This window comes from Salminus brasiliensis, chromosome 10 (assembly GCF_030463535.1).
Source record: "Salminus brasiliensis chromosome 10, fSalBra1.hap2, whole genome shotgun sequence".
NCBI classification, from domain to species: domain Eukaryota; kingdom Metazoa; phylum Chordata; class Actinopteri; order Characiformes; family Bryconidae; genus Salminus; species Salminus brasiliensis.
Window position 1 is genome coordinate 38,355,505 of NC_132887.1, and position 20,171 is coordinate 38,375,675.

Sequence of the window (20,171 nt, forward strand, 5' to 3'; positions counted from 1 at the left end):
CTGCTGCTGCTGCTGATGGAGTTGAACACATCCTCCATGCTGTGCTGGCTGGACTGGGGGGGGGGGGCGTCCAGGAGAACCCTGGAGGAACCGAGCTCTATTCTTCAGACTAGCTCACCGACAAGATCTTACTACTTTCTCTCTTCAGAATGAGAAGCTCTTGTTTCTCCTTTTACTGGATTTATGTTCACCTGCTTCATCTGTTCTGATGAGATCTGGAGCATCTGCCGTTTCTAAGACCTGAAATAATGTGATTAGGTGACCTCTGTAACCTCTGTAAACATGTTAGCTTTATTCAACACTGTTCAGAGACGTTTCTCCATTTCCATGTTCTCAGCATTTCGCTCTACTTTTCCTCTTCCTGCCATTTCCACTGCACTCAGTACCGCCGGTGGCGCAGGCTGTCGCTGTCTGGTGCCCTTGCTGTTATTTATCACTACTTGTTGTCTGGCACACTGGTGACCTCAGGCTTATGTGCAGCTCTTCCAGAGTCCTATCGGTTAATGCTTTTCTATGGAGATTACACAGGCTGTGTGTGTGTGTTGAACATCTGTCCAGTCAGCAGTGGGAGCACTTTAATGCATATGACATCACTAATAGGAATAAGTGGGCATATACTACACTAAGGAAGGTTTCACACCTACCTTGTTTGGTCCGGACCAAAATAACAAGTGTGAAAGGTGCCTTTGGACTTTCGGACCAATTACAGAAAGTTGAGGCAGGGCATCATCACCCATTAGGTAATAGTAGATGAAAAAGGACCAGAGAAGAAGTAAAAAATGAGGGCCGGGAGCACATGTGGACGATTGTATCTGTTGGTAATAATATAACTGAATAGGGCTACAGGGCTCTCTGGATCAGACGAACATGAACCCACTGGCATGAACCATGCTGCCTAACGCCAGGTGTGGGCTAGAGGACTATAAAGCCCCCCAGCAGCATCAAGCTGTGGAGCAGTGAAGCTAACTGTGGAATGATGGTTCTTGGTGCTCCACCCAATACTTTTATGATGAGTTGGGGAGCTGAGGCTGAGGAGGGGTGGTGTTCATCATCCAACATCCTGACCTCACTAACTAACTGCTCTTGTCCCTGAGTGCAATCAAATCCTCACAGCAATGCTTTAGCAAAATCTAGCCAAAAGCCATCTCCTCCGGACAGTAGAGACAGTTACCCCAACTAAAGCAGGATCAGCTCTTTTTAAGCAGGTGTCCCAATACTTTTGTCCGTATAGTGTGGGTTGTAGGGGAGATGGCGACCTCCTTATTAAAGAGCATAGATGCCTTTTACACTGCTGTGCACACACACACACACACACACACACACTTACAGAGTTTTCTGACTCTCTAGCTCTCTGTGCAGGCCTCTCTATCTTCTCATCCTACATCAGTGTCTCTCTCTCTCTCTTGCTCTCTCTCTTCCGCTGACCGGCCCACCTATATCCCATCCCATCAACACACTCATTAACTGGCTTATTAAAGCCCCCGACAACACCCCGTCAGCAAAAACCCACCTCTGAGAAATCTTCCACTCCGAAAGAGAGAGTGAGAGCGAGAAGGAGAGAGAGAGAGAGAGAGATAAAAGAAAAGCAAGCTGTTTTTACGAGGGCGAGAGTAAATGACTGGAGCCGGAGCCGGAGACAGAGAAAATGAGTGTGAGTGGGACTCTGACTGGCTGCTGTGATTGTTAATAATGGTTATGCATGAGGCTCGTTAACGTTGCCTCGACTCACCCCTCTGGCTCGCTCTATGTGGCGTCTACGGCGCGGCCCGAGTGTATAAACACACACCCTGCTTAAAACGAGCTGATTGCATTAGGAACAACAGTCCCTGATCACCACATCAGACCATCATCAGAGCCTCGGCTCGTCGCACACAGGCCGGACTCATGACGAGACTGGCCTGCATTGACCTTTCCCACCCCATAAGTCCCACCAGCAATGCATCATGACTTGTTACTTTGAACGGGGAACAAGCCTTCAGCTTAAAGCCCCTGAATATTTTTGCAGAATACTAATCCTGAAAACGCTCTGGGAGTGGTCTTCAGGGTTCCCTGATGTTCTGATATCTGGAAGATGTTTTAGGTCACCAGGTTTAGCTTTAGTTGCAGTTCAGGGGACCTACCCTCACCCACCCCCCATACCACCCAGAGTCAAGAATGTGGGTCACCGATCAACCCGGTGAGATGCAAGAACACCTTGCCAACTGTGAAGTGTGGTGGTGGGTCTATCGCGTTTCGAGGGTTGTGCTGCAGCCAGTGGCATAGGCAATATTACATGGATGGAGGTATAGAACGGGTTCAACCAAATACGGGGCAGCTGATAAACCGCACGCGGCTATACGCCGGGCCTGGTACAGTAAGTACAGTGGGCGGAAGCACAGGGTAGGCGTTTCTCCTAAACTGGGCAGTGAGTGTATGTGTAAATAACTCTCTGAGAATGTGAGGAGCATTTTGGCACTCACAGAACTGCTAACTAGCGAGCAGCTCGTTCCGGCTCGTTGTGATTCTGGTAGCGAGCCGAACCCAAAATGGAATCAGTCACTGCAGGGGATTCTTTTTTTTTTTTTTGCTTGGAGTTTTTCCACAACTGCTGTGAAAAATGCTGTGATGTCACTGCGGTAGAGATAGGACCTCTCTGATCTCTCACAGAACAGCTCACAATCCCCCAATCCCCTCCACAGCAGGGGACACAGGGAAAGAGAGAGAGCGAGAGAGAGAGAGAGAGACAGAGGAAAAGTGGAGAGAGGAAAAACACAGAAGGAAGCGAAAGTGAGAAAATAGCTTAAGAAAAAGAAGATACATGAGGAACAGAGAGAACGGGGCTGAATTTGATCAACACGGTCTATTAAGGTCACAGTGCAATAAGAACAATCACAGAACAATCTGGCTTTGTCCCACACCAGGCTTGGGTAGCTAAAACTGTACAGACGGTAATGATGAAGCGGGTAGGTCCTGTTCTGAAATTGGCCAGGTTGAGCCACTGAGCTATACTCCATATAATCACCCAAGTGCCGTTTTCACAGAAGCCATCAAATGCAACTATATCTGCTGATTTTTTTGGAGGCCGAGCATTGAAACTATATACAGCATATATATATATATATATATATATATATATATATATATATATATATATATATGTGACCACACACAAATAATCTGAAAACGTTAAAGCATTAACTTTGAGAGCAATATATATATATAATATAACGCACACAATTAATAGGTAAACTTATTTTGGTAAAAGGTTATTTTGTTAACGTTGACAGCACCAATATGTCAGCAAATATAATTGCATTTGATGGCTACTGTGAAAGTGACTGATTTTTGGAGGCCCACCAGTAAAACTATACATATATTTATATATTAAAGTGGAAGATAATATAAAGAACACACCAAAATTGAGATGTAAGGGTATTATAATATAGTACTCATTTATAATATATCTATATAAATTCAGAAGTAGCCATCAAATGCAACTATATATATATTTATATATAACATTATTTTTATATATACACACATATTTTATTGCACATGATTAATCTGAAAACTGCACGCGTTAATATATATGTATATATATATATAATATATATATATATATATATATATATGTATGTAAACAGTTTCACAGTTGGGCCTAAAAAATGCACCAAATCTGCTGAGGTCCTGAAACTAATTAACTATATATATATATATATATATATATATATATATATATATATGTGTGTATGTGTATATAACTATACACATTAACGCACACAATTCATCTGTAAATATATATATATCCGTATATATATATATATATATATATATATATATATAAATGGTTCCACTGCTGGGCCTCTACTGTATCTACTCTGAGCAGATACAGTTGCATTTGATGGCTACTGTGAAAACGGCTGATTTTTTGGAGGCCCAGCAGTGGAACCCAACTTCCTCCCATAGGTCGCTCTCTTTACTCTCTTTTTCTCTATTAGCATTTTATTTAGCGAAATGTGTAAACCCAGCGGCGCTACTGCGGAGCTCAGAGGGGAGACTGTGCGTCAAACAGTATCGGAAGCCGATAGAGAAGTCTATATATATCTATAGGTCTATGAGGCTGCATAGCAGAACATGTGAACATGTGGTGATTTAGGCATGCAGTTAGCACGATGCTATTTATAAGATGTTGGCTGCATTAGATATCTGCAGATTACACTTGGAGTAGAAGTGAAAACTGTGTGAACGAGGTGATCATCCAACATCACCTCACCTTACTGGTGCTCTTGTCGCTGAATGCAATCAAACCCTCATAGCAATGCTCTTCCAATATCTTGTAGATGCCTTCTTCCCTGTAGAGTAGAGACAGCTACTCCAACAAAAGTAGGAGAAACTCCCTAAAAATGTTTTTACACCCCCCATGACTGGGAAGAAACAATGAATGAGCAGGTGTCCCAATACTTTTGTCAATATTGTGAGAGCAAATTTGAAAGAAAGGATGGAGGAGAATATAAAGAACACACCAAAAAATGAAAGATGAGGACATCTCACTGTGTGTGTGTGTGTGTGTGTGTGTATATGTGTGTGTGTGTGTGTGTGTGTTTCTGTAGCTAAGCACCCAGAGGGAAGCATGTTTTCAAGTGCGAACAATGTGCCAGTTAGCGGTGACTCACTCAGCTGCTGCAGAACGGCTCTTCCAGCCAATTTAACACCTGCCCTCCTCTACTCCATCATTACACCATGCTCACTGTCCAAAACAGCCGCTTCACTCAGTCATGACAGCCGCTACGGCCCTCTCACTTCTGTTTGACCAGTCTGGTGCAAACCCATTCGAGATCAGTTCTCCAAACACACTGGTGCTGTTGAACTGGACCGGGCTCGGACTAACGGCGCTCGCTCGTCTAATCTGCCTCGTTCACAAGCTGAAGATATCAGACCGGGAGCCACGAGGCTAATGCAGCTAACACGTGAAGCAAGTCCATATCTTATGAATTAGCATCATGCTAACTGCTCATATAGCCTCATATAGACTTCTTTACGTGGCTTCTGATTGGCTTAGGTTAATTAGATTGGCTGATTGGCTGCTGCAGTTCTACAGAGCTTCCAGCTTCCATAAATCTTGTAAATTAGCATCATACTAACTGTATCCCTCAGTGTATCAAGATTCATGACCGCGGCTGCTGCCGTTTTTAGCCGTACGCCGCTGTCCATTTTTGGAGAACTGTACCCATAAGCACCCATTACCTCTTAGCTAGCTTTGTAGAGCTAGCTTTGTCAGCTTTAGGTTGGCTTAGGCCCCATGACCAGGTATGTAGGGGTGAAGTCAGGACCAGGATCGTTAGGGCCTGTGAGTGATATGGGAAGAATTGTGGGTGGGGACCAGTATAATATCCTTCCATGGGACCCAAAATCACTGGCAACGCCCCGGCCCATTACAATAGGTTTCTTTGAAGTTCTACACAGCTTTCAGTACATATCCTACAAGCTACAAGGCCAAAATAGCTAACTAGCGATGCAAAGTCTATATCTCGTAAATTAGCATCATGCTAACTGTATCCTTCAGTGTATCACGATTCACGTCCGCGGCTGCTACGGTTTTTAGCCGTGCGACGTTGTCCATTTTTTGGAGAACTGTACCCATAAGCACCCATTACCTCTTAGCTCCAGTAGCTAGCTTTGTACTAATAAATCTGGTGCCATAGCGTTTTGGCGTTGGCTCGTATCTCATGATTGTACGAAGGCTTCATAAATATAAAAGGGCTGGGGCAGCATGCTATCATGCTAGCTCGAACCTTAGCATGCAACTTCAACCACAGTGGTGAGAGCTCCGGGCTGTTGATGACAGGGTGGATGTGGGTTCGATACCCGGACTTGGCAAGCTGCCACTTTTGGGCCTACGAGCAAGGCCCTTCACCATCTCTGCTTCCCAGGTGCTGCCCACCGCTCTGGGTGTGTCTGTGTGTGTGTGTGTGGGTCAAATGTGGACCCAGACCAAGCACCAGACCGTTCTCACTGTCTGACGTCTGACATTTGTTAGCATTTGCTATGTCATGAATGCTGGTGTATAATCAAGTGAAGAGGTCTCAGACTTCCCCATCTGGCCCGAGCGATTGGACAAGCCGTCCTGTGAGCCGGGAAAAACAGCAGCAGCTACCAGACAAAAACAAACCGCTCAAACTTTTTAGCATCGATCCTGCCTCCAACCACATCCCCGGCTAATGATTCCTGAGTCTCCTGCGCTCGACCGACCTCACTAATGAAGAGTCCCCCCCCCCACACACACACACACACACACACCCACACCAAAAATAGCTCCTTTATTTCCTTGGCCCCTCCCTCACTAGGTGGCACCCTCGCCTCCAGCCCTACCTCCCCCCACCCGCCGCCGCGGCCTGGAGCGCATGATTCCTCCTTTCACTCTGAGCGAAAGGGGGCATAAATCGGCCCGAGCGCGTGCGTCACCGAGGTCCGCATTGATAACAGCTGCCAAAAACAGCGGCAGCAGCAGCAGCCGGAGAGACGGGCTGAGCTATTTTTAGGGCCTTGTGTTTGCCGCGGCCGCAGAGCCTGTTAAACCGCTCGACACGGAGATGCATCAGAATCATCTGCTGTCAGACGGCGCGGGTCACAGCGGCACACGCCGGTAATTAATCCTATCTGACGCGGTTGATAAACACGAACCCGTCCTAATTGGCGTCTAATGACGACGGGCTGCTACAGGTGTCTGCTACTTATCCCGTCTTAGTTAATGAAGGAAGAGATGCATTAACTTTTTTAAATAAATAAATAAATAAAACCGAGAGCATAGCAGCCCTGATGTCAACTGATTAAAGGATTTAAGCCCCGCCCCCTTTCCTGCTCTACAAGGAACCCCTCGTAGAGTCGTCAGGTCATCAGATATAAACGCTTCCGTCGGATTTGACGTGTTCATCCACGACGTCGAGCAGGTCGAGCAATTACGAGCTGACACACCTGAGTTTTGATTGAACTGTCAGCGACTTCATACGAGCCAGTGATTTTCACCAGGGCCCATTAGCACAGGATGAATACAGATAATAGGTGGCCTACAACGTGATGCTAATTAGGCTGTCAGTGGAACTTGAGACCATGCATTAACAGTGGTCTTATACATGTTACGCATGCCTCAAAGAGCACGAGTGAGCTGCTCTAAAAATAGCTTGCTGTTAAACTTGGCTTCTTTAGTTTTTAGTCCTCCAGGCTAATCCAGCCAACAAACACTGGAAGTCAACAGCCACCCAAAATCCTTCCTCTAAAAAATGCCTGAAGCTTCTCTCAGCGCACTCGAACCGCAGACACAGCGCGTCAGGTCCTCCAGGGTTCTTTGTAAGCACTGTAAAGGCTTCTTCTGTACATCGTCAAAAAGGGTTCCACTGTTGCTGAGTCAATGAACCCTTTTTCATATATATATATATATATATATATATATATATATATATATATATATATATATATATATATATACACACACACACATATATAAATGTAGGCTCAATATTTTATCTTGTGACCTCTATATATTGTGATGCTAGACCTCAATATATTATTGTGTGGCTCAGTATATTATTGTGTGGCCTTATGTATTATTTTGAGACCTCAATATATTATCTTGTGACTCAGTATATTATCTTGTGACTCAGTATATTATCTTGTGACTCAGTATATTATCTTGTGGCCTCAATATATTATCTTGTGGCCTCAATATATTATCTTGTGACTCAGTATATTATCTTGTGACTCAGTATATTATCTTGTGGCCTCAATATATTATCTTGTGACTCAGTATATTATCTTGTGACTCAGTATATTATCTTGTGGCCTCAATATATTATCTTGTGACTCAGTATATTATCTTGTGACTCAGTATATTATCTTGTGACTCAGTATACTTTCTTGTGGCCTCAATATATTATCTTGTGACTCAGTATATTATCTTGTGGCCTCAATATATTATCTTGTGACTCAGTATATTATCTTGTGGCCTCAATATATTATCTTGTGACTCAGTATATTATCTTGTGGCCTCAATATATATATATATATATTCATATGTGGCCTCAATACATTATCTAGTGGCCTTAATATATTATCTTGTGGCCTCAATATATTATTTTGATGGTGCTAATAGGTTTAAGTTTATCTGCTTTCATAAATGCATTCATTACAAAACACAAACATTTGGCCATATACTGTAGTTTCTGTCTAGGCTCTATGACCTCTTATAGACTAAAGCAAACCGTACTTTGATCTGAAGTTTTTTGGACATGTCTTTTCACATATGACATTGCTGACAGTCCAACTCTAGTATTTGTTAGCAACATCAGCCTAGAATCTCCCTTTTAAACACCAAACATGTCCTGTCTGAATTATTTTCACCAAATAATTCTTTTAAAACCCTTCTTACCAAAACCCACTACTGAACAGTTAGCCCTATCCCACCTCCTGATGCACTTAAGATCGATTGGACATGTATAATCCCTGATTACTGACCAGGCTGGACACCAAACAACTGCAGGTCATGAGCTGTGGAGCTGTCTGCTGAATCAGCGGGAGCGGGCCTGCGTCTCCCGGGCTAACCTTACGGCTGCCAAAGGGGGCGAATTCAGCATTAATCTGGGCTCTCCCTGCCTCTTAGCCCTTCCATTCCCAGAAGTCCCATGTTGATGCCACTGCTGATTGCTCCTACTGAGTGGTCATCCTTTTTGAGTGCCACCTAAGCCCTTTTTGTGTGGGTGAGTCAGAGGTATTTATGAGCAGACCTTGAAGACTAAAGAGCATACGTGGATCTGTTGGCAGCAGGTTTAACAAGCTAGCTCTTTGGCAGATGAGCTAGCTAAAACGTCAGGAGGGGCCGCGCTGTAATCCTACAAAGATACGAATAGCTCCGCCAGGTTTTATGACAGAAATTCACAGAGGTATATTTTAAGCAGTCGTACTCCGTACTACATGTCAAGTGATTTGTCTCAGGAGCTGGAAAAAATGAAGTGTCCACTGAATAGTGAAAGCTGATAACGGTGATGCATTAGCGCATTTTACTACCAAACGATCCACGCTAATCAATATATGCCTCACTGTTAGCAATATTTCTGAACATTAGCACAACTCCTGGGGGTATCCAATCCTCCAGTCCTGCTGGCAGAGCTAATAAATCCGCTCTCAACTGAGTCCCCGCATTACCACTCAACACGAAAGCGTGTCAGACCTCACACTCCATCATCAAGGACACGTACACAATCAGAAAGGCTTTCAGCAACAGCTGGACTGGTAAATTGCTACATTATAGCCAATCTTGGTTCGGAATCTGAAGCCTACCACAACCTTAAGGTCACCGCTGCGATGCTTTTGGGACACTGCAGCCTGATTTCAAAAATTATCTGTGCATTAGTGGCACAGAAGTCGTGCAGAACGCTCCCCAAAATGCAATTTCCACAAACATCCCCCAAAAGGTCCCAATCCCAAATTTTATCCTTCCATCTCCACACACCGCTCACCGCTTCCACAGTGAGCCTTCCCTTCAAAATCAGCCAACTGTGAGCGAAAGAGCTCCACCAACAAGCAGGAGAAGAAGAAGAAGAAGAAGCAGCTCAATTTCAACCCCCGAAACAAGACTGACCTGCAGATAATGACAAGGCCTCATGGAGGACTTTAGGTCTTGAGGCATCATGGGTTTCTCCAGGTTGAGCGAGGACTTGCGATAAGCCTCTTTGGCCTGGCTAACAGTCAGCGTGGACCAAGAGCTCCGCTTCATGAACTTGCCCTCGGGAGCCATTCCCATTCCCTCGCAAGCTGAGCACTTGACGTCGTTGTTGCTCTTGGAGGTCTTGAGTGAGAGGTCCCCGAAGTGGCTCTGCACCGAGTCTGGGTAGCAGTGGCTTATGTGGTCCACGTGGTGGCGGCTCATGACGCTGGGAGTCCGGTAGGTGCTGTCGCTGTCCAGGTTGTCGTCTGAGCTCCACCAGCCGGCGATCCCTGAGCGGTGCTTGGAGTCGCTCTTGCGCTCCTTGCTCTTGCTCCTCTTGCTGTGTTTGTGGTGGCCGTGGTGGTGGCCGTGGTGGTGGTGGCCGGAGTCCGAGCGCGAGTCGCCCTTGGTGCCGTTCATCTTGGACGAGCCCTCCAGCGAGTGGGACTTGGTGAAGAGCTTCTGCACGGAGTGGACCAGGTGCCGGATGCGCCCGGGACTCTCGTTGCGCTGCTCGCTGGTGGTGGTGGTGGTGGAAGTGCGCTGGTACTGCAGAGTGTGGAAGCCATCTCGGTGGATGGGGAGCTGCTTTTCAAACTGGTCCAGGAGGTTGGCCGGAATTCGGTTCATCTTCCCGGAACCTCCACCTATAAGGGTGGACAATACAACATCAGACTACCGGTTTGTATTCAAGTACAATGTGTCCAAAAGTATCCAGACACTTTTAATTACTGAGTTCTAGACCCTTAAAAAGTGGTTCTTCAGGGGTTCATTAGTAAGGATTGCTTTCAAATGTGTAAGGAACCGTTTTAATGCTTTAAGGGTTCTTTGTCGGACCTTTAGCAGATGCCTCTTTATAGAACATTGCCAAGCATGCTGTGCACCCTGGAACTGGGATATAGCGCAGTCCTCTGGAGCGATGGAGCTCCATCCAGTATCTTTAAAATGAGCTGGAGTTCTAGATCAAATCATCCAACATCAGTACCATATCTCACTGATGCCCTGTGGCTAAATCCAATCTAATCCTCCCAGCAACTACTATCCAGTATAAAGTCTTCCCAGAAGACTCCCTGTTAATTCCATTGATTCCAGAGAAAAATATCTAAGCAGGTGTCTACAAAAATTTGGCCATACAACAATAATAACAACAATATATCATCATATCGATCACTCCTACCTGCGCCGCTACCTCCACCGCCTCCTCCTCCTCCTCCCCCACCTCCCCCTCCTCCGCCACCGTGGGCAGTGGAGCCGTCCTCCCGGGTACTCTCGTGATGTGAGCTGTAGTGCATCCTGGGAAAGGTGCTGCTGGAGACGTGGTCGGAGGCCATGGAGACGGGCATCACCATGCACTCGGAGTGGATGGAGCTCCTCGGCGAGCAGCGGTGGTGGTCCATTGGGCAGCTGTCCGTGGGGCTGAGCAGGTAAGACGAGCGGGAGTCCGAGGCGCCATGCTGCAGGTGGTCCAGGGAGTGGTCACAGTCCGTCAGGCCGCAGGTGTGTCCGGGTGCGATGGTCAGCTGGGGGCGGCCGCCTGATAGACCTTTCATATTCCTGGGAGGGGAGGGGTAGCTGTCTTCATCGAAGTACTGGATGGGGGACCATGAATACGGCTGGTCTGGGAAGGCAGAGGAAAAGGAGAGAGAGGGAGAGAGAGAGAGAGAGAGAGAGTGACCATGAGTCAGAACTGTCCTGCACTTGTTGTTATTAACACTGTAAGCTACACCTTCTGGGTTGCCTGTTCCGTTTCGGCATAATAACACAATATGACCAATTAGGAATTATCCCTGCCCCAGATTCAGCTCCTTAGACACATCTAGTGTACTGGTGCATGATGGGAACAAGAGTTAAACAGCCCTGGTGCAGCAAGACGGAAGCAGGAGGCATGACGTTAAAATGGAAGTATGCATGAGGGATGGATGCTCGGGAAAGATCTCTCAGAGAGGCACAGCGAGTACCAAAATATCCCATTTCCCCATTCAGCTCAGCTTTCACCCCCATTCCGCTTATAAGCAGCAGTTGTTTGTACACACTGTTAGCAACTGAACTGCCGGAGCAATTTTTTAATGGCATAATTGGTGCCGTTTCCGAGAAAACAGGACATTTTTTATAAAATCACAACATGACAGAAACGGAAGCCGAGCCCTTCCCCGAGAGGCATCCAGCGGACAGCTAGCAGCTAGCGGCTTCCATTTATCCAATGCAAAGTAAAATAATAGCCTATCATTTTGGCACCGCCGAGCCATCCGTCAAAGCCAGCTTTGGAGGGAGAGTTCTTTGAGGTGCGTCAAGGAGCCGTCCTTGGGAGCCGGCGCTCCGAGATTAAAACTGCATTTTCGGAATCTTTCGGCAAGGATGGACACGGGGACCCGGCCTGTAACTTCATCGGACAGTGACTGGTGTGGTTTGATCTCCCTACTGAATAAAAGCAGCCGGTTACGCTGGTCGTCTTTTTCCTTCAGTTCTTGTCCGGCATAAGGGATGTTTTTGACCCTAAAACCAGCTAGTCCATCAACCTCCATCAAAGTCAGACATGCTAGTCAACTAGCCAACCAGCTGGTTTACCAGTAAAGGGTATGTTTTCCCCTGGACACACGGTCTCTTCCAGACAACCAACCGATGCATCAGCCAGTGGAGAGAGCACTCCAGCTCCAGCTCTCTCCAGCCAGTCTGGAGAGAGCAAGACCAACTGTGCTCTCTTGGCGGCCCCAGCGGCATGACCGGAATTCGACCCAGCGATGCTCTGGTCATAGTGGCAGTACCGTACTCCGCTGGACCACTCGAGCATACCCCGCTTGCTTTTAAGGGAATGCTATTATAGAATATTGACCTTTTCCTTTGCCTTTGTTGAACCAACGTTTTAACTTTGTTCTTCGCATGAGAAGAAAAGTCGCTGCGACATTTGTCATCTCCCTCAGACAAGCTCCATCACACCCCGAACATCTCGTCTCAGCGGAGGTACATGTGAAGACGCAAGCACTATTTTCAGAGCAGAGTAAGAGACTGAGAAAACTCACAGGTACATCGTGCATATTCATGACACTGAGCGCAGCGGAGCTTGTCTGCGGATGTGGCTCTTCTTCTTCAAACCACCAAATCCCTGACCTTCACAGCTAAATGTGAGCAAATATGGATCATGGATTAGCGATGGCCACGGCGAGTAGAGGTCACGTATTCTGCTTTTTTAGAATCTCTTTTTAAGAATGATGCGCTTCCAGGCCTTTCGCTGCTGAAAACATCTGGCAAGCTTCATTCTGAGTTGTGAGGCAAGGCCTAGACTCTCCAGAAGCCCTCGTAGAGACTGCCGTACAGGCCGTACAGGTTACACCAGACTTTTCGTCACCAAGGTGGAGCAAACATCAGTCAGATATGGCCAGTCCTGATGCCCATGATGCTGCTTTAGAGGAAACACAGTGATTCTATGAACTTTAGCAAGTAACCCAGACTAAAGGTGTCAATGCCATTGAACAGGGGTGAACATGAAGTGTGCTTGGGCAGAAACTCTGCAGTTCCCCAGTCCAAGAACCTATTTGGTTCAAACCCATGTCTTGCTCAAGGGCAACTCAGCTGTGAATATCGAGGGAGGAGAAGACACCTGGACTTCCAGTCCAGGGGATTGAACCAACAACCTTCTGGTCCAGAGCCTGCTTCTCTCTAAACCTTCTGGGCGTTCTCCAGCCCCCATTACACCTGATCCAGCTCACGAGGTGTTAAGGTTAAACCTGCTGTAAATATACCTCGCAGCCCACTGGTCTAGGACAACATCTTCTGTCCCGTCCAGTCCACTGGTTATCTCGCAGCAAAAGTCTGACCACAGTGTACCCTTTATGACCGTCCGTAAAATCAAAGCCCCAAGACTCACCGGCTGGATGTATTTGATCTTCCCCGCTGCCCGCTCACCGCACAGAGACTAAGCATAAAGGACATTTTGCCCTCCTTATCGTATTAGCATTTAAATAGCAGTACATCTACCGCGAGCGGGTCTGACAGACACCGAGCCCCGTCCGTCCTCGTTTGGCTCCGGTAGCAGAACTCCAGCAAAAAAAAAACAAAAAAAAAACAACAAAGTTAATAGATAATCAGGCCAGGCACAAACTCCAGAGCTAAACAATATGACCTTCAGAGTTGGCAAAGCCTTGGTTTGAGCGAGGAATTATAAAATCTCAAGTCTTTTGTGGATCTATTGTTCCGCATCGATAAGCCGTTGCGAAGGCAGCCACGGAAAATCACAATGGAGCCAGCAGATTGCCAACGGAACGGCATCAGATTTGATTCATACTGACATATGAGGTGTTTCCTTTCCTGCATGGCTTCTTTTATTCACAAGCTCCTTCTCTTCCACCGTGGAAATTGGTTTGGGTTGGTTTTGAACAAGTGTTAAGGCCCAATTAATGACTCAGAATTAAGCAGCGTCTCATGTTTACTATGTCGCTCGTGGTTTTTATACTGCCTGTATTTTTTTCAGGGACGTCTTTCTTCACCGTGTTCCGTGTTTGACTGGAACAATCTCTGCAACTTCCTGATAAAGCAGAATAAAATAAATACCAAAGGAAAATCCACCAAGACAATGACTCGTTTGGTTAAACCACGATTCCACAGAAAAGAATCAGCTAAAATGTCATGCCGAGGTGCAGATTTTGTCCTTACATCCACCACGGATTCATGACTGGATTCATTGTTCTTCAGCGTTCCTAAGCTAGTGATTCAAACCTAACAAACCCTTCCTACAAACCAAACAGGCCTGAAATCTGGGCTCCCTGGCTTCAGACGTGGGCAAGAAAGTTAGCTCTGGGCAGTAAAGGCATCTCTACCAGAAGGCAGAAGGTAGAAACCTGGGCGGACTCCAGTATCGGCGAGCATAGACACTTTGCCCTTTGTTCCAAACACTCCCTGGAGGCTAATTAGGGTTCGGAGAAACTGTTGACCCAGTAATCAGTTCTTCAGGTCAGGTCAGCTTCCAGCTTAATGATGCTAAATGATGCCTGAACTTCCAAGAAAGCGAAAGCGAGCAACTTTACTCTACTGACACATTCGTTTCAACCGGGAGCCATTCAGGTCCCCAATTCAGGTCCCTAATTTACATGAATCCGAGTGTGAGATTGATTCCTGCCATAGCCGCAGCCGTCTGTTTCCATGAGAACGACTAACCTCGCTCTGGGTGGGTTGGATGGTCCTACATCTCCTCCCTATCAACCCCATATCAATGCAATATGGGCTTCAGTTCCCTGTAAGAATTAGTTAGAGTTAGTGTTCCCCTCCAAGCGTGTTCAGCTGTCAAATGGCATGGATTTAGCAGCAGTTTGGTGGAGCTTGATGTGTCGGGGAGGAAGCATGAGCTAGCCTTTACCCTACTAGCGACTTAGCATGGTGTGTGATGGGGGAGACCTACCTAATGGGTGGGATTTCGCTACAACTGAAAAAACAAAAAAAGCTAATTGAGTAATTACATGGATTTCACTGGAGCTAGTGGCAATTAGCTTACATTGAACATCACATAGAAAGATTATATTAGCCAAACTAGCTTGCTAATAGCCACCTGTGGCGGGTTTAAGGAAGAGCTGTTGTCTTTGCTAGTGTAAAAGATCAATATCAACAGAAAACAGTCAAAGAAAACAAGTAGCTACGTAGCTAAGATTACGTATCGTAAGATTACGTATCGTAAGATTACGTATCGTAAGATTACGTAGCTAAGATTATGTACCATAAGATTACGTATCGTTAGATTACGTATCATTAGATTATGTATCATAAGATTGAGTGTCGTAAGATTACGTAGCTAAGATTATGTATCGTAAGATTACGTATCATAAGATTACGTATCGTAAGATTACGTAGCTAAGATTGAGTATCATAAGATTACGTAGCTAAGATTATGTATCGTAAGATTATGTATCGCAAGATTACGTATCATAAGATTACGTATCGTAAGATTACGTAGCTAAGATTGAGTATCATAAGATTACGTAGCTAAGATTATGTATCGTAAGATTATGTATCGCAAGATTGCGTATCGTAAGATTGCGTAGCTAAGACGTTTTTGTACGTTATTATTCTCAAAGAGTCGTTGTTATTGCTAACGATATGACTAGCAGAGGAAACGTAGGAGAGCAAATCTCTCCCAACTCTCGAAAACATAAGCAGCACATTGTCCAAACTCCCCCTCAAAGGGAGCAGGGTCAGTAAACAAGGCGATCGATGAGGCCTGCTTGATTATCCATCTCCCCAAAGGTTAAGTGCCGTCTCCAAGGAATGCTGCCTTTTTATTTGAAAATCAAAGAGGGGAAATGGTGTCCTTAACCCCCGGGGGCAACGACAAAGATTCGGGCTATTCGATTTGGATCCGGTCACTAGATAAAGCCAACAGGGCCAGCCGATGGGGCCAGCAGAGCCCACACAGTATGAAGGAGTACTGAAAAAAGCCCTACACTCAGTAGTGTACTGTAGTGAGAATGCAGAAGTGCATACATACAAGGAATACATACTCTTACCCCTAAACAGGCATTGTAACCGCACGGTAGACCTTTTTTCTCCATCAAAATTCCATAACAAAGACTCTGCAAAACCGATCTTTGGCTGTTTGACCTGATACCCCTCATTAAATAGAGTGTGTAATACTAATTATTTCCACTGGGTGGCAATTTCAGAAGAGGATATCATTGTCTCAAAGCTGGGAAAAAGTTTTTCTCCGGTTTCTTCAAGCTACAGAAAGTTGAAGTAAAAAAAAAGATGGAATTTTATATTTGGCACCTCCTAACAATTTTATTTTAGTAGAATGGAATAAACACGACAATAAAATATATCTCCATGTGACCCTAAAAAGCATGTGTTACCGCACGGTTGAGTTGCCCAGTTAGGGTAAACAGAATTGGACCCTAATGTTAGCTCAGTAAAAACACTGCACTATAAAGACTCCACTGAACTGTATGTGTTTTATCTTTAGGTCGGCAGATATTTAAAGCCTTTTACTTCTTACATAATAAGATTTGAGCTAGTAGTACTCATTATTTCTCCTATAGCCACCTAGCATAGCTGAGCCTCACTGAGGAATAGTATGCACAACAGCTAGGTAGGTAGGTAGCTACAAACATTACATTTACATATATATGAGGCTGTGATTGACGGGGTAGGCATATTTGTCCATGTTATATTTCACTGCATTACAGTGACTGTTCTATAATTCTTATTAGTTTATGCCTAGACTTACCCTAACTGGGCAAGTCAACCAACTGGTTGACTAGAAACACAATTCTACCAAGGAATATTTTTGGCTAATGTCCTTTAGGGTGGTCCTTTAGTCCACCACCCTGGTCAAGCTGGTCAAGTCGATCATGCTGTAGACCAGTTAAACCACACTCAAACTCGACTGGTCAACTGATTACGTTGGTCATGATGGTCAGCATGTCAGCTTGATCAGGTTGGTGATGGTGGTCACCCAGTTTGACCAGTTTTAAATCATCAAACTCTAAAACATACTCTATACTGGCCAACTGGCCATGCTGGTCATACTGGTCATCCTGGTAGACATGCTAAGCTAAACTGTCAAACTCAGAGGAACCCATGAGTTTGGTCGTGGTAGTTAATCAGCTTGCTCATGCTCGGTCATGGTGGTAGACCAAGTAGACCATCCAGCTCAAACAACTGCTTACGCTGGCCGTGGTGACCAACCAGCTTTGCTTAGCTGGTCATGCTCCATCCCTGTCACCCCAGCAGGTCTGGTACGGAAGAAAAGGTGGAAAAGACGGATAGAAGAAAGACTTGACTCGGGTGTTTCTCCTGCAGCCCAGGGCACCGTGTCTGCCAGGAGGCATCAGTGAAGTTGTCGCGAGGGAGAGGAGCAAGCCCTTGAGATATGAGAGCTATATCTGAAAAGCTTAGCTTAAAAAAGAAGGAGAAGAAGAAGAAAAAGCTGATGAGACATGGGCTTTTAAATGCGCAGTGCCGAGTCAGCGAGAAGAACGCCCCACGGAGGAGAGGACGGAGCATCTTTTTTATTGGGGAGAGCTTTTTCACTTCAAAACACCCTTCAACACTGAGCGCTGTGGGGAGGAGGGCTTGTGCCATTATGGGGTCTAGCCTTTGTGAGCTTAGCGGTGTTTAAAAATGTTTATTAAGGGAAAAAATGTGGTTATTTCTCTTAAAGGAATACTCCCCCTCCACAACTGCGAACAGGGCCAACAACGAACGAAAGCTTTTGGGACTGGGAAGTGAATTTAGCCTCAACTGTATAATTGTATAATTCCTAGATCCCAAATAGTCATCATTCACTGTTAGCATGGTTAGCATTGTCAGCTGTTTTATGGGGGGGGTGAAGTGTTCCTTTAGGGCCTGAGGGAGGACATTCAGTGCGGCTGACCTTCCCAGAACGAGACATAACGGGGAAATCTCAACACATAGGGAGCTGCCTTGCTCCCTACCGCCTACAAAGGCAGCTGTCTAAGTAGGCCACATTTTAGCCATGATAGAACCTTTTTTTATACAGTGAGTGCCCATTTGAAATAATATTTGAGTGTTATTCTATGAATAATTAAAAACTGTATTAAAATGACCACTGGCAAGACTAAATAACATGCATACCAAACGGAAAGACCGGGATCCAGAAGGTTTAGCTACAGTTTAGCGCCAATGAATGAATCCTCATAATTCTGTCTAATAGCTCTTTCTTTACATTATAGAAGTGGGTAGTTAAAGTTCAGGATTGTCAGCAGGCTCTGGTCATTTAAGGGGTCAAACAGGTCATTTGAAATAATAGTGTAATAAGAGGGAACAGCGCTAGCTTGCATGCTAATCTACACATTTCTTGCTGTATCAAAAGCTGTAAAATGACCGATCTCCCACAGACATCAGTTATCAATGCTAAACTGTAAGAAAGGCGGGGCTACACTTAGGAATTCATTGATTGACAGCCTTGCCTGAAATACTACCGTTTATGTAGTGGTGTTGGTCATGTTAACACACACACTGTACAAAGTCTGATGTTAGCGTAAAATGACCAATGTGATCTAATTAACGTTAGTGGACGTAGACCTGCTGGACAGGAATTATACCATCATTGCCTATTATTTTATTGGGTAATGGACAGATGTGCTACAGATGTGGCAGAGCTTAGGTTGAAAACTCTGGAGAATTACGTTAAGCCTGGAGGTTAAAGGAATAGTTCGGTGAAAATCTGATGATCGTGCTTCATCACTGCCCCCAGATTCAGTCAGTCAGCCAAGACATGTTTGATATCTGACGTGTGCTTCTTTCGTGTAGATTGGAGGATGCTAGGCTAACGTTGCTAACAAACACTGAACTTAGACTGTCACCAATCTCATTTCTCGTTTATTTGCTTGCTTAAAAATCTGTAGGAAAGCTACATAAACACATTTCTCAGCAGTGATTCAGTGAGATAAGGCATGGACAGACGAGCACCGATCTACTGATGACAGGGTTGTGGGTTCGATATCCGGGCTCGGCAAGTTTGCGAGTTTGGTGACAATTTAGATGCGAAGCAGGAGGTCAGAACAAGTGATGGGTCCACAAATGTGGCAAGGTTTGCAGAATGTTGAGCAAAGTGTGGGTTTTGAGGACCACATTATTGATTTTTACAGGACAAAAGTATTGGGACACCTGCTCATTCATTCTTTCTTCTAAAAATCAAGGGTATTAAAAAAAGAGAGCGAACGCAACGTTCAACTAATGTATGGGATGGAGGACCACCATCCATCAATCCAGAGAACACAGTTCTTCCACTGCTCCACTGCTCAATGGTGCCAATAGGTTCATGGTTATCTATTCTATTGGCAGTTCTTCTCTACAGGGACTTCAGGCATTTGCACATCTCTGTCAGCAACGGTTGCCAGTTTACGTTTGAGAGTTTGGTGACAATTTCAGCCCAGTGTTTGTTAGCAACGTTAGCCTAGCATGTCCCGTTCTACACTAATGAAGCACATGTCAGATACCAAACACGTCCGAGTTGATCGACTGCATCTGGGATCAGCGATCAATCGTGTTCATTTAATTTTTTCACCGAACTCTTCCTTCAAAACGCTACATTTACTCCCCATTATCTTCCTCACTGTGTCTGAGCTCGGAGAGTTTACGGAATTGTCTCGGTTTCCAAACTTCTGATCATTATGCATTATGCCATATGGGTTCCTGAGGTTTAAGTGGAAGACCATATTGCAAATATCATTCTTCCAAAGGAAGAAAAAAAAAGAAAAGAAAGAGCCGAAACTCATAATTATCCAACCGCGGCAGCAGCTGTTGCCTGCTTAGTATCAGATATTGGATATTAGCGATAGCGGTGGCCGACAGGACAGCAGATAGAGCTCACAGATAGCATCTGAGCGAATGATTTAGCACCCTCACTCCCTCTCCACAGCCGTTCCAGCCTTTTTACAGGAGACGCTGGGCCAGAGCCAAACGCCTATCGGCTCCATCTCCATACTCATTAATGACGCCTTCTGTGCTCCAGTGGGCAGTGGAGAAGGGGAGGAGAGGGAGAAGGGGGAGG

At 45.4% G+C, this 20,171-nt stretch overlaps 1 protein-coding gene across 1 annotated transcript in view; it reads right to left on the reverse strand.

The window, feature by feature from the left end:
- Positions 1–20,171, reverse strand: part of dlgap2a (discs, large (Drosophila) homolog-associated protein 2a) — a 244,433-nt gene that overhangs the window by 65,066 nt on the left and 159,196 nt on the right. Inside the window, 2 exon segments of the mRNA XM_072690048.1 lie at positions 9,611–10,317; positions 10,914–11,294. Coding sequence (XP_072546149.1) covers positions 9,611–10,317; positions 10,914–11,294 — 1,088 coding nt within the window.